This window comes from Penicillium atrosanguineum (genome assembly GCF_028827265.1).
Source record: "Penicillium atrosanguineum strain IBT 20685 chromosome Unknown utg000001l_segment0_segment0, whole genome shotgun sequence".
NCBI lineage: Eukaryota > Fungi > Ascomycota > Eurotiomycetes > Eurotiales > Aspergillaceae > Penicillium > Penicillium atrosanguineum.
In genome coordinates this window covers 88,386-103,758 of record NW_026623133.1, presented here as the reverse complement: position 1 = coordinate 103,758, position 15,373 = coordinate 88,386, and the positions used below count along the sequence as shown (strand labels likewise).

General features: G+C 47.2%; 4 protein-coding genes across 4 annotated transcripts; 3 read left to right on the top strand and 1 right to left on the bottom strand.

The window, feature by feature from the left end:
• Positions 1 to 76: 76 nt before the first annotated feature.
• Positions 77 to 1,594, top strand: N7443_000033 (M81 family metallopeptidase; the record flags this gene model as incomplete). Its single annotated transcript, XM_056880089.1, has 1 exon — positions 77 to 1,594. One exon carries the CDS (start codon positions 77 to 79, stop codon positions 1,592 to 1,594), a length of 1,518 nt encoding a protein of 505 aa, XP_056745327.1.
• A 2,505-nt stretch (positions 1,595 to 4,099) lies between these two features.
• N7443_000032 (alpha/beta hydrolase) lies at positions 4,100 to 5,050 on the top strand (the record flags this gene model as incomplete). The annotated part of the gene is made up of 1 exon (XM_056880088.1): positions 4,100 to 5,050. The coding sequence occupies one exon, from the start codon at positions 4,100 to 4,102 to the stop codon at positions 5,048 to 5,050; it is 951 nt and encodes a 316-aa protein (XP_056745326.1).
• Positions 5,051 to 6,808: 1,758 nt separating this feature from the next.
• On the top strand, positions 6,809 to 7,312 carry N7443_000031 (uncharacterized protein; the record flags this gene model as incomplete). The annotated part of the gene is made up of 2 exons (XM_056880087.1): positions 6,809 to 6,923; positions 6,987 to 7,312. The coding sequence occupies 2 exons, from the start codon at positions 6,809 to 6,811 to the stop codon at positions 7,310 to 7,312; spliced, it is 441 nt and encodes a 146-aa protein (XP_056745325.1).
• Positions 7,313 to 12,990: 5,678 nt separating this feature from the next.
• Positions 12,991 to 14,769, bottom strand: N7443_000030 (fungal specific transcription factor domain-containing protein; the record flags this gene model as incomplete). Its single annotated transcript, XM_056880086.1, has 1 exon — positions 12,991 to 14,769. One exon carries the CDS (start codon positions 14,767 to 14,769, stop codon positions 12,991 to 12,993), a length of 1,779 nt encoding a protein of 592 aa, XP_056745324.1.
• Between the last annotated feature and the right edge of the window lie 604 nt (positions 14,770 to 15,373).

Sequence of the window (15,373 nt, the reverse complement as noted above, 5' to 3'; positions counted from 1 at the left end):
AGGTCGTTTCTCGTCAAGTTGCAAACCGGTGTCCTACGACTTTCACACAGTGAATAGCAAGTCATAGTTTCACGCCATGGCGAAAAATCCAGTCGTTGTTATTGCGGGGCTTGCCTGTGAAACATCTGGGTTCTCTCCAGCCCGGACCCCCGCAGCAGCATTTCACCCTCTTCGTGATACCGAGATAATTGAGAAATATCATTTTATCCACCGTGGAACGCCACTTGGAGACGCAGCAGATTGGCGCGGTACACTCATCGGCCACGCCCTCCCCGGAGGAATCGTTACCAGAGCAGCATTTGAAGAGCTTGTGGGGGAGATCTTGACTCGCCTCAAAGATATTTGCAAGTCCACCCCGGTCCATGGTCTCTGGTTTGATATCCATGGAGCGATGTGTGTTCAGGATGTAGATGATGCCGAGGCCGAACTTCTTCGTCGAGTCCGAAATGTCATCGGCTCCCAAGTCATCGTATCAGCATCAATGGACCTTCATGGCAATGTTTCAGAGGAACTGGCACACCAAACGGATCTAATTACATGCTACCGGATGGCTCCGCACGAAGATGAAATAGATACGAAAGAACGTGCCTGTCGAAATCTCGTCGAGTTATTGGCCGAGGGTTCATTTCCAAATCGGCCATTGAAGGCCAGGGTTCCAATCCCCATCTTACTGCCAGGGGAGCAGACTTCGACACGACTGGAGCCCGCGAAGGGACTCTATGCACTTATACCTGAAGTCGAATCAATTGCGGGAGTGCTTGATGCTGCTATCTGGGTTGGCTATGCCTGGGCGGATGAGCCACGTAACCACGCGGTTGTGATGGTGACAGGATGGGATGCAGATGTCGTGACTGAAAGCGCTCGGAAGCTTGCAAATCACTTCTGGGACTCCCGCAAGGAGTTTCGCTTTGTGGCGCCAACCGGTTCTCTGGAAGAGTGCATTGACACTGCCCTGCAGTCAAAATTGCGACCGTTTTTTATCTCAGACTCGGGTGACAACCCAACGGCTGGGGGTGCTGGCGATGTGACATGGAGTCTTGCAAGGGTGCTCTCTCGGCCTGAGTTTCAGCACGAGTCAGGCCCTCGCGCCATCTACGCCAGTATTCCAGGACCAGAGGCAATTGAGTTAATTGTTCGGGCTGGTGTGGGAGCTACTGTGACAGTCACGGCTGGCGCTCAGGTTGACAACAACCACGGAGGGCCGGTCACTATAACAGGCCGCATTCACGCAATCAGAAATGGTGATCGAAATGCCATCACAGAGGCAGTTGTTCAGGTCGGAAGTGTGTTTGTTATCTTGACTAAACTACGCAAGCCTTATCATCTTGAGGGAGATTTCACCGAGCTCAATCTTGAGCCCCGATCTGCGGATATCGTGATAGTCAAGATCGGATACTTGGAGCCCGAATTGTTTAACATGGCAGCCGATTGGATGCTTGCTCTGACACCTGGGGGTGTTGATCAGGATCTTCCCCGCCTTGGGCACCGACGCATCCGCCGCCCTATGTGGCCTTTTGATCAGGACATTTCTGAACTGCCAGATCTCACTCCTCGATTGGTTCCGGCTTCTAACGAGCAACTGAGGATACATTGAAAGTTGAATAACAGCCTTTTGTCCTAGCCATATGGATGCATAACTAGTATACTTACCGCACTGACTGAACTAAATGTGCTGTGTAAACACCCAAAATTTCCTGTAGATGTTTTCGTAAGTGCTTGGGTGGACATGAGCCATATATATGTGAAGTGGTGCGACTAGTACTCATTGTGAAGTGCAAGATACTGAAAGAGATATTGGACATGATTCATTACTGGGGCGACGTATCTATCAATGTGGAACATTACCAGAGGGAGCATTTCGCAAAATTCTCGACGCTGTTGCCCTCATTGAAAGCTTCATTTGAATTTAATAACGGCAGCTTCCCCCCATCCCCCCCCAATTATCTGGCAACTATGCTTGGTACTGATTTCTCCTCCTCGACTGGATTTGCTACCTGAGCTGCTATTTGGGCAAACACCGCCTCTCGCCTGTGTTTCGATATCACTCAATACCCTGAGTTTCTTATGAGAGCTCCACCGAGTCTGGGTTGCTCGTCTCCAAGATAATACATTTTGAACACATTTTAAAATTACTATGGCCCCAAATATGACTGGTCACTGCTGGGTTAGGTCTCATATGGAAATGGCGGCAAGAAAACTTTTGTATGCGTGGCCGGCTCTGACTTCCACACCGTGCCTGAGCCTGTGGTCACCGTGAGCCTCCCTCCCATCGGCTGTTGGTTAGAACCCCTGTTTCCAGGACCTCCCAGCAGGGTTGGTATGCTATTAAAGGCTTCGCCGAACTTTTTCCAAAGCTCTTGCCGCAGGTCTCTGAGCGTAGAACAATCTAGCAGAACATGTGTGATACTTTCCTGCTCACCGCAGACGGTGGCAGGTCGTCATCACGGAAGCGGAAGGCCTTTGCATATGTCGATAACCAGCATTGTCCCGTTCGCAGTTGCGTCAGTAGGTACGCTCGATTTCTTGACAGGGATTCGTCAAGCTACCTCGTGTATTTGGTCGGTAATGCGCTGTCGATCTTGCGAAGGTCGCCGCTATCCCGTGACTCTCTCCATTAACTCTCCCATTGGGCGTGGATTCCCTTCCTGATGTGGACCTCCTCACGTGATAATACAGGGGGTACAGTATGTCTCAAGACTGGTTCACCGACTTCACTCTTCGATTGTTTCTTAGCCCCACGAGTCATGACACACTAAATCATATTGGATTATCAACGGATGATCGATCTTCTGCGATTACTCTCAGTATTGTATCGCACCGCTGTTACTCGTGTGTCTTAGGTCTCATCAATTAGAAGCGTAAACCAGCAATTACTTATGCTAGTGCGACTAGCAACAAATAAATTTAGTATTGACTGCAAAATGGGGGTTGCGTTTGTGGTAAGTAACATGCGATCCAAACCCGCCATTGTGGTTGCGGTCTAAAAACCGTCGAATCATTACGGTCACGTGGCTTAGATTCAAGTCGAAATCCACACGAGCCTCCTTTGCTAGAGTGGTCAGAATACCTTATCTACTCCAAAAAGGCACCCAGGCTTTATTGATACGAGTGGAATTGGATATATTCGAATGATCTGATACCAATTTAGACACTTTCATCAGCTATGCCCCCTCGTCGCTATCATCAAAAATCCCATACCGGCTGCATAACTTGCAAGCGTCGTCATGTCAAATGTGATGAAACAGGCCCACCTTGCAAGCGCTGTGAGACCAGGGATGCAGCCTGTGAATATGCGAACATCACCGCCCGTCCGTCCAAAAATCCTGCCAGTCCATGATACACCGGGAGCAGATCGAACAAATGAATCAACACGTGATGCCCACACAGCCTGCCCATCCTTTCCTGCCAATAATCGCCACCTGGATCTTCAGCTCATGCACCGGTGGAGCACCAGTACTTATAAAAGCTGTTGTATGCACTTGGGTGGCTGAACATGGCCGGCGAAGGATGTATCCAAGCTCTTAAAACGAAAGATCATATTTCGCTGCTAGTATTGATGTTTGGGGTGTTCTTGTTCAAAGACTCGGGCACGATGTCTGGTGGGCCCAGGAATTTGGCATCTCGTTGGTGGACGAGCTCTCAAAAGAACATTTCTCTACGACCACAGATCTATCAACACGGAATATAATCCTACAGATCCAGGAAGTGATTTAGATAATGGCCCATGATCGGAAGCAACAATAGAGAAGAGATTATTGTGAGATCAAGTATAAAGAGGTATTTCTTTTTTTCTATCATCAGTGGTGGGGCAACCCTTCCAGCGGAAAGGTTGATCGCCATTGGCTGGACTCGTGATCGTGTTTTACGAACACGAGCCTCGCCTCCAAAATGCTTCTAGCATACGCCAGCCATGCCACTTGGAATATAAATATCCGACTAATTCTTGACAGAAAGCCAGAAGATTCAGCATCCTTTAAAGGATTCAAACCCACTCTTTGTCTGTTTGCTACCTGCGAAATGAGACCCCCTGTTTCACCGAGGCTACGCTTTCGCTCCTCATCTAACAACACAAGTGGCGGTTCATCTCAATTTTTTTTCAATGACAGCTCGCTTCCACCAAAAGTTGATTCTTAACGATGGCCGAATCCTTGGGTACGCAGAATACGGCAACCCCACCGATTACCCCCTCCTCTACTTTCAAGGCTATCCATCTTCACGCTCAGAGGGCTGGGGGTTTGGTAAATGGCCCGAATGCCATGGATTCCGTCTCATTGTCCCAGATCGGCCGGGGTTCGGACTTTTCAGCTATCAGCCCAACCGTCAGATTCTGGACTGGCCAGCTGATGTGCAAGCTCTCGTGTCACATTTGGGTCTGTCACAATTTGCGATCTTAGGCTATTCCGGAGGTGGTCCATATGCTATTGCATGCGCTTACCTGCTACCTGCATGTATTCTATCGGCAGTGGCAGTCGTGGCGGGGGCGCCTCCATGGGTAGCGGGGATAGAGGACGTGACTGTTAGCAGAAAACTTCTATCTCGCGCGGCGATCTATTGCCCAGGAACGCTAGAAATGGTATCAAATCCACTTTTCCTCGCCCTTCGATGGATTGCGGAGTCGGGCCCAGTGACAAGGTGGCTAAATAATTGGATTGATGGCATGAAGCGTGAGAAAGAGAAGAAGGCACATGAACAGCAAGACGCAAAAGAGGAGAGGTTGTCGACAGAAGAGGCTAGAAAGCGCATGCTAAGCACGTTTCTCGGAGTCTTCGTACAAGGATTTGGCGCAGCTATACAGGAAGCACGTTTGCTGTCTCAAGATTGGGGGTTCCGGTTTCAGGATGTGCCTTATAGCGGTATGCGGATTTGGCATGGCACGAAAGATGCCAATGCGCCGGTTGATATGGTGCGCTATATGGTCAAGCGGCTTCCACAACCTGTCTTCCACGAGCTTGAAAAAAATCACTATACAATAGGCCATCACCTCGAGGAGGTAATAGTTGACTTTGTCAGAAACAAAGTAGGAAAGGATGATGATGGGCCTTGTTTGTGACGCATAGGACTGACGACTGATCTATGGACCTGGATGGGGAACCTGACTAATCCGATTGGGACTAGCGAGCGACTGTTCGCTGAGCTCGCAGCGCTCAACACTTAGTTTCTTCCTCAGTTTCGTATCTCCGTTGAATACTACGTATTTCCATGCATTTTGAGCTGTAACAATTACCCCTCAAGATCACCGACTAGTAAGCACTCGGAGTCAGCGCTACGTTTATTCACCGAAACCTTTAACCCTCATATACCGGATGAAGCTTGACGGAAGCTCATCATTTGGCAATTCCTTGACCCACTCGGCTCGCTGGAGTAGTCTGGAATTTTCTTGATGGTGTTGGAATAATTCTTTGAGACCGTCTTGGGTCTCATAGTCGGGTGAAGGACTAAACCCGCATCTTGACGCAGGCGTACGACCGAAGTATCCTGGAGTGGGGGCATATTGCGAATCTTGGACCAAGGGATCCAGCTCACATGAGGATTGAAATTCATTGCCGTTGCAATACGAATCAATAGTCATCGCCCCTGTTTTAATCGTTTTAATGTCAGCACAATTTCGCACATGCAGAGTCCAGCGGATACTGGTCCCTAACCAGCATTGTTACACATCGTATAGGAAATTGTTCACCTCACCAATACTGTCTCTGTCAACTACTCATCTTCCACAGGAGTGATCACTGTGGAAGAGCGAGGTGTATAGAGGGAGAGATCTCGAATTCTGGCCTTCCGGCCAGTCTGGCTGCCTAGCCAGGCAAATTTCCCTTCTGTTTGCCTTGATTGCAGGATCAACGTTCTAGAAGCCCTTAAGAGAATACTAGCTTAACACGGACGCTATTGTTATAATGTTATTTACAGCTGTACTAGAATACTGCCAAGAAAAGGGCCAGGCAGGATGCAGCTGAGCCCGACAATTGAGAAAGCTGAGACCAGAGTTGGAGGACCCCTTTCCTAATTACCTGACCTCGACAGTTGGTTCCTAAAATGGTTTAGCTTAAATGCGCCAACTGTAGAGACCAACCGATTCAACTAGCGGATACCAGCTGTACACTCGGGGTCAGGGGTAGAGTAACTGTAATAGGTAAAGTGGGTTTCAAAAGATGGTTCGAGAAAGAATCTCTGTGAGTAAGTGGTGAAACTGATTTCGATCCATCCTGTAATGGCTGGGTTTCTCTTTGAACGAATAACTCAGAAAGCTCGAAGACATGGCGAACTGTTTCAAAAATATTCCCAAATGAGACAAGTTGCCGACTAGGAATTTCCTTTCCCAATTAAACGAAAGTGCCAGTCTCGAGCAGAGGGCTCATATGCAAATGATCGCTCCTGGGTGATGTACTTCTAAACGAACACGCCGCGGTCGTACTAATCCCGCGCCATATGTGCCCGAATTCTTGTTGGAGGCAGTGGCAGTCCTGATTTCTTTACTTACAGGGGATAGAAGATCAAATTTCTTTCTGCCTTCACACAGACATACCTGAAACGTATAATGTTTAGCTGTGGTTTCCAACCTGAAAAGTGGGTCCTCTCCTGGAATTCACTAACCTGATTGTTTTAATCTGATTATATTGTCAGTCTAGGCCCATAAAGAGCTATAGATCCATTGTTTTATGTTTCAGGTAGCCACATACACCTTCTGGACCGTAAGTTGCGGAGTTGAGCTTAAGGTAGTTCGAAGCTTTATATAGCAGCTACTCAGCTTTCCAAAATCAACCCCGATGGAACCATTGTTCAAGCCCACTACCTCAAGACCTGCCAATTCTATATGCACGCCATCCAGTACCTCGGCTTTCTGGTTGCTCCAGTTGCCGTAGTGGCCTCTCTCTACCCAGCTTCGTCGAACACTAAGGGATACAGGCCCAGCAATCTCAACTGCACTGGTGAGTAGGATTCAAAGTTGGCAGTCAAGTCATTGAACCTCACTGATTTACCGTTTTACATAGCGGCCGCGGTGTCCACTGCCATTCAAGCTGCCGAGTGCTCCCATAACACACGTACTTCGGAGACCCAGACATTCGCCGTTTTCGAAACCGATCACCAATATGACTCGAACAACGGTGCTCCTTACGGAACATGCAGAGCTTTTATCTGCGATCCTCCAACCAGTGGTACATTGATGAAGGCTTCCGACTACTGGATCTTCTATTGGAGCGATGACGGCGAAGAGGGTGGGTATGGTACCACCTGTATCAAGGATCCCGAGACTGGGAAGTGTGGCTGTGAGAACTCGGATGGTACCTTTGTTTCTGGCAGTGATACATGCGCCTAGATAATCTGAAATAAGTAAGCAAAGCCTCTCAGCTCCACTATTCAGATAACGAAGCCTCTTAACGCTTTCCATGTTCACCGAAACACTAAATACATCGTAGATGGCCGAAGCCGCTGATTGTAGCGAGCTATTAATAATTTAAGCTTGATGTGACGCATGATTCGAGGACAGGTCACGTGTAGTGCGCTAGTCCCGATTGGGATACTGGGTGGTATTGTTTTGTAGTTGTTCCCTTTCTCTCTCTCTCTCTTCTCTTTCTTTCCTCGGTTTAGAACTTTTCTGAATGACACACGAATTATCCAGTACTGGCCTGTGACAATTGACATAAATGCACCTTCAACTGGTGTCGTCTTGGGTACCTAGATTAGCTCCCAAATTTGGGCTCTAGATCGGCTTACGATGTGTCCATATTGGGGACATACAGTACACTGCCCATGCGCTATGACGCTAATGTGTAGGAGCTCATAATATCTTTGTACGTATCAATGGGGCCGTTATTCAGTGAGGAAGTGCTTGGCCGAGCTCTCGAACCGATTCAATAGTTTATTGGATGTTCGACATAGACTGACCGAAACTGTGTTCAAAGAATTAAGGAAGAGGACTTATTGGAGGAACAAAAATAGCTATTAATCGAGCAATCACTAAGCCACGATAAAGGTGGTGGGTCATTTTTATCTTTCTTGGCTTGTGCCTTGCTCTTGCATGTTTTTGCTGCGAGCCTTGCGCATTTTCATTTACCGGTTAGCCACATATTTTATTTTCGAAGGGCCACTTTTCAGCCTCAACGTCTCCAAGATTTCTGTGTGACATATGGGGATAACTGGCCGTGTGGAGCTTCTAATAGAGAATATACCGCCTTCAAGATGCCGCCCTGGTTCGGCCCCTAGCATGGCCCCTTATCAGGCTTTATAAGTTCTATATAGGGCAAGTGATCAACGGATATAGTCGGGAAAGTCTCCTTGTGGCTCAAAATGTAGCTCAAATTATGGATCAACCTGTAGCATGGTATAAAAAGACGGCTGGCGGTTTGGTTTCTGTAGCAGGAAGGCATTAGCACGGCTATCCTCCCTCCATTTTTGAGACCCGTTGAGAACCTCATCCATTTTGCCTATAAAGAAGGTCATTCCTCTCGTTCCAAGTCTTATTTATTGCACAGAATCACCAATATGAAGTTCTTGAAGTGTCCTTTTTCAAATCTCATTATGCATTTTCCTTGTCTCATGATCGCCTTGGTGGCTAGCCTCTCCTTCTCTACGGCTGCCCCTTCTGATGACAACACCGAGGTCAAGCGGAGTTGCCCTAATGGTGGAGCAATTGCGGTGTACATCGATGACCCCTTTAGCCGGTGCTAGAAGCGTACCCTTCTAGTAAATAATTTCAACAGGAATGCAATGGCACCTCCTGCAAAGCTCGCGGCATCAACTAGTAAGATCTACGTTCGCCTTGTGCTGATCTTCGCAGATGAAAACTCAAGCTCTTGAGTCTCAGGAACTAGTGTAAGTACTGCTGGTTGAAATATCAAAAGTGTTTCCCCCTCAGACTTGTCCTGTCAAAACTTAAGGCCGCTTTTTCGTCACAATACCTTCGTGATGATATTGAGCAGCATATGGAGAAAAACTTCAGGTGTACTCAAGGGACATTAGACCTCTAGCAGTTCAACACCGCGGTCGGAATATAACTGACGTTACCAACAAAACTGATTTTGCACCCGTCTTAGTTCCCTTTTCTTGTGATGTGTGCGTGCGTATTTATTTAGCCCACCTCTCGCCGCAGCAATGCAAATGTTGCCACAACTATATGTCTCCGTGTACTTCCATATTAGGTTTAATAATTCTGGAAACAAAATTAGAGCCTCGCTGAGGCCTGGCCCAGTATGCCATACACGTTGTCAATGTGCTCTTATAGTGCGCGACTTCAAATCTGTGTGACGCCTTCCTGTCACATGATCTGCTGGCTTGTTTGAATTCAAAGGTTCTAGGCAATACATAGGCCATAAAACCATAATACAATAGAAGACCAGACGGATGAAAGATTGGGAAATACGTTAATCACTGGATGGACAGCCTATGAAGGGATAGAGATACAAACAGAATAAATATATAATGAACAATACTTTTCCCGGGTCAGACTAACCTATTGGCTATCCTAACCATCGCAGCGCCTTCGCTCGAGTCTTGAAACAATGACTTTTCTTTAGGAGCATGCGTCGCTATATAGCTGATCTACTCACCCACGTCCTCTATATAAATTGCTCGGCCCCAAGCACAAGTTTTACGTGTAACCTTGAAGTCTTTGGCTCACTCTCCACTGAGATTGAATCCCTATTGTCGAGTGATAGGAATATGTTACTTATTGGATCCCGTTATGTTTCAGAGTGGACAATTTCCGTCTATATCACCGATTTTGTCACTATGCTGTTCGCTATCATTTTCGGTATTATAATCACAGCTTTCGTAGGGGAAGTTCCTTCTAATAGCTTGCTCTCTGGTATCTTCTCTGACACCATAGCTGCGGGTAAGTCATCGCAGACCACAAAAAGACCATCAGGCCAATACGTGCTAAAATGCATTTATAACAACGTACGGGCCATCCGGTCACGGAAAACACCAACATTTATTACCCTTCGATGGATTCCAGCACGTGGGAGTTCCTGGCAATGAACTTGCAGATGAGGCTGCAATGTCCGCCGTGCTATGGGGCATGGAGGTTTCACTGGAGGGCAGCGGGGTGAGTGCGGGAGCGGAGAAACATATGCATCGATACCTATCCAAACGAGCTCAATGCGCATTTTAGGGCCTTTTATCATATAAGGTCAAAGAAAAGGAATCAGATCGTTGTGGGTACGATCAGGGATTTCCAACACTGAGACATATCTTGCTCCAGTGCCCGCTATACAACAATCTGCGGCGAACCATGCTTGACAAAACCGCTCGCACCGATCTTAGCAGCACTCATTCAGTTATGACACGCAGCAGCCAGAATCGGATGAAGACGACTACGAAAAATTCCTGGAAGGCCGGTTTTTCTTTTTTGTTATTGTGCAATGCAAGCCGCGAGTCTGGAGTCAAGGAGACCAAGTTCTACTTCAATTTGGCCGAAGCGCCTGCATAGCCTCAGCACTACTAGTTAGGCTGTATTGATTTTGATGATTCGCATCGAAGTTGAACTGGCACCCGAGCGATGACGGGCTTGGGGGAGCTAGGCGTCATCATGATGGCCTCTAAATAGTACTCAACAATTGCGAAATCGCGACGAGAAACAGCAGCCCTAATGCCCAGATCAAATGAAGGCGGAAGAGCATGCTGGTCGGCGTACAGCAAAGGCAGGTATGATGCCCTTCCAAATGGGTGCGACCTCAAAAAGCTTGGGTTCGGGTGCCTGGGGACTTCGATTGCAAAATGCCACTTATTATCGTACGGACAAGATGTTTGAATATGTAAGGCACCATTGAAAAGCTCCTTTCGAACTCCATCCTTCCCGAACAGATCCAGGCTGCTACGACACAGGTAAGAATCACGGCTAATAAATTCCGTGTTGCATCTGCCGTGGAAATTGATGCTGATGCTCGTCTCAGTACCAACCCAGCGCGATATTCGGGAGACATGGCCAGTAATTCTCTCACCAGGAAGGAAGGATTTGACTGAGTCCAGATGTATCGAAAGGTCAGAGCTGTTGCAGGCCTCGATCTTCGCCATAATGTCGCAATTGTTCAATAAGCAGTGATGTGCAGCCTGGAGCCCACGTGGTTTTGAAATTTCACGGACGCGTTGATAGCTCAATATCATCTACTCAATTATATGATGATTCATGTGGACATTGACCGCAGTATGTGAAGTAATAGTTGCTCAGTGGACGCTCGAGAAGAAGGAAGGTAATCTTAAAAGGAGCAAAACACCAGTTTCTTTGACATAGAGGGTGGTTGGCGGGATATGTATCTGTATCTACCTTTTCGTGATATCATATGATTAAACCGTTGTATGCTAAACGTAATTGTTTTCTGACAGCGCCGAATCTACACCATTGAGGGCTATGAGCACGTCACTGCCGGTTTTTAATATACTCGACCTCGTATGAGATAGCGCATCGGAATGGATATACAGTCCATTGTTATGCAGAATATCGGAGTTGGTGTTGTCGTTAACCGAAATAGATATGCAGGTCGGAATAGATATGCAGTAGGTCGGAATAAATATGCAGTAGGTCGGAATAAATATGCAGTGGGTCGGAATAAATATGCAATACTCTAGAGAATCTTAAGTTTCGATTCTATCCCTTTTTGATAACATCATCGTTTGCTAAAGACTGTGCAAAGACCATTCTGTACCGCTCCAGTTGTATGAATCTCAGATGTACCGTTTCATATTGGCCGGTAAGATTAGACTTTTCGGTGATCGTGCTCGAGGCATTTTCATGCGTGATAGAAAAGACATCCATGTCTCCAAAAGGTGCTTGTCAACATTGAAGTCCTGATATGGCTTTATGGAGTGTATGCTAAGCTTAAGCATTGTATATAATTTGCAAGTTTGGTAGATAGATTTAACAATAAACTCTTCATTAAAAGACAAAGGCATGGCATTCCACTCGAACAGGATCGATTAGTCGTAAAAAGAGTATAAGCAGTAGTTCAAATTAAGAGCGGGTCGTATGGATCAGACGCTTAATCAAGGCGCCGAGTCGCAAGGCCTTGGCCTTGTTTGAGGGATTTTCCAGGCAATATGCATCGACACTCATTGAAATGAGGTCAATGTGCATGGATTTAGGTCATTATTTATGAAAAGTCAGGGAAAGAGAGTTAGATCATTTTTGCTGCGATCAGGGGTCTCACATAACGAGACATATCCTACTCTAGTGTACGCTGTACACCGATCTGCGGAGTACCATACTCGACGAGATTGCTCGTGCCGAGCTTAGAGACACGACGGAATAAGATGCGATAGTATTCCAGTTCGGGGCCCGCTACGCCGCTGCCATGATGCACCAAACTGGCCGCCTTGGTCAGTTCTAGCACGTGGAAGCGGAGTCGGAGTCGGAGACTGATACCGACAACGATGATATTCAAAGCGAGCTTTATCGGGTTGAAACAATCTACTACTACTCCTCCTACCGACAAAGATGACTACGGATAAATCGGCCATGCGGCCATGTGGAGGTTGTGAAAACGCTACGCATTCACCACTGAGCATTAAAATCATGGCCACCGAGAACGGTCGGGTCCATAGCCTATCCACCACGTATCGCAATCAATTGAGAGCCAAAACGCTTGGAGAAATGACGGACGTACGAGACGCGGGAGCATATTGCGAGGACGATAGGAATCATGAGGGGTAAAATAATGGCCCTTGTTCTTTTGGGTCTGATTTTGTATGGGGTTTATTATGCGTGGGCTTTGGATTTGATATACTCTTTTCCGTGCCGGCCTCCTACGGAAGGCCGGTTCTCCATCTATATTACTGTGCATTGCAAGCCACAAGTCTAGAGTTCGAAAGACCAAATTGTGTCTCGATTTGGACGAAGCGCCTGCATAGCCTCAGCGCAACTAGTTGGCTCCATCAGGTTAATTGAACTTTGATTGATTCATTGATTAATTGATGGCTCCTGTCAGCGGTAGTGAGCTAACCGTGATAAAACGGAAGATCTTGTCGGAATAACACATCCCATGAGCCTCTATACTACAGGCTTCAGTTCTGTCCATTGATGTTTTCCATCCACAGCCTAAATGCGTGATCTGGACCATAAATCGGCGTCGTCATATCATAATCCAGGTCATCCATCACCACGTATCTCTCTAGCATATGTGTGTTCTGAAACGTATCGTTGGTACATGTGTTAGTAGCTAGCTGCTGTGTTTGCATCGGATAGAGATGGCAATGTCGATCTGCGGTCTTCGGAGGACTTGGGATTTTATCAAGGACTCGAGATATCACTTTTCGGCCCTTCTCGCAAAGATCTTTGTCTCCAAACATTGGATCCAAATCGCTAATGTTGGCTGTGAAGATACATAAATCTTGGATTGTCCTACTCCGAGGCAGAAGCGGTTCGTTTGGGTACACCGGGAGCTGCTCCTGCTTTAAGAGTTCTACCGCCAGTATAACCGCGCTGCGCAGTCCATGTACTGCCAGAAAATAGATGAAAGACGTTGCTGCCGACGTTTCGACACGCTTGTACAGTCGCATCACGTCACTTAGGATTGCTTGTGCCGCATGTATTAATTCTGCCGGACCAGTGCCGGCTTTCCGCATAAGTACGCGGTGCAGTAGAAGTGAGTTGGCCTGCGGACCTTGACGAAAGACATTTCGAAAGTGTAGGTCGATGACCTCCTGTGTTTCAAGCCCAAATACACCTTCTCTTAAGCTCGACATAATGTGCGGAAGAGTTGCCCAGTGTTCTTCGGTTTTTTGCTGTATAACGTCTGCAATTTGCCGTACCTCGTCTGGAGTGTAGTTCCCGAGTGACAGCTCTAGGACCTCCTCTCTCCTTTTCGTGAAGCTGATAGAAGACCTTATCCAAGAGACGTGGCGGATCTCTCCGTCTTGATTGTAACCCTGCTCATCCAGCTTAGCAATAGCGACAGCTAGCTCTTGTGGATCTTCCGAGAATAGCTGCGAGTCCGTCAGGTCTAGCGGCAGATGTAAATTCATATAACGATGCGAAAGTCGTGGTGAGCGGCCTAGGAACGTGGCTATGCTGATTTCTGCTGTGTAAACCATTACTCGAAGTCGTTTGCGTAGCTCAGCGAGGAAAAAAGGAATTTGGCCATTAGCCTTGGCCTCCTGGTGAAGGCCCATCGCAATAAGGACACTATTTACTTCGGCGCCAATACAGTACGTTGCATAGCACGCTTCTCCCTTTGTATATTCGGTAATGTTGTAGTGCTCAAACAGGGCCCAGATGAACGCATCATCCAAAGTGTCGCATTCTCGGCAAAATCCGATACATACACCTGAAACCTTGACCATATGGTTCAACAATGATTTGCGCTCCACGTTATAATCCTGAAAAAATGGATCCGATGATTTCGTTACCATTGCATATGTCCCCACATAATTGGCGATCATAGCGATTACTCCCCAGCGTATGTGATTGCCAGTGGCAGAGCAAATCCATTGCCTTGCCGTGGTGCTGCCATCAAATACCAGCGGTGTCGCCGTGTTCTCACAGAGCAACTGACATAGCTGCTGTATCTGCTCTGGATTCTGACTTGCCAATGTGTCACCATGAGCAGACCACAGTTGCAAGAGCCATTGCCTCATTATGAACTCGCCACAGTGAATATGAATACACTCAATAGACTCGAAAAACAAGTCGATGCCACGATCTATCATCTCCCTGTTCTGCAAGAAGGAAAGAATATGGCAACCGCTAGCGAACCTTTCGTTTAAAATAGGTTCCCTGTGGACAGCTGTAGTTTGCTCTAGGCCGGTAGATGTCACACCGATTTGCATCAAGTCCTCTGTCATGATTGATGTGCGTGAGGTAAAGCCGAGGAAACCGTGCTTTCCTGGCGATGTCTCTGACTGGCTAGCTAATGGCGGTGCTAAACCAGCCCTTTAATTGTACCCTTGCAAAGCGATGACAGCCACGGATACATCGCCTGTGTGAGGTTGCTCAATTGAGGAGCTAGAAACAGCACTGCTCAGACCCGGTGGTCTTAGGACGCCTTTGGTTACTGCCTCTATCATGATGGTTTCCTGTTGGTTCTAGTGGGAAATTTTATGTTAGCGGGACTTATGGGCAGCCGTACCTTTCACGTCAAGGTAAGGATGAAACGTTAAATGCTTACACGCGTAAGAGGGTTTGGGTGATAGTAGCATTTGTCAACACACCGTCTCCTTACGCATCTACCGCAAGGGATGCGGTGATCGCACGCTACTTTCGACTTTCGACATGGTTCACAGGACTGCATCTTGCGATTCCGGCGGTACTTGTCAATAGAGACTTGATTTGTTTGTTGCATCCTTATCCCCCGCCTGCTAGCCATCTTGGCGGCACTCGCAGAAAGAGTATGAGTATTCGTAAATAAAGTTGATAAGGAACAACAAAAATTTATGCCAAAGGGAAGAC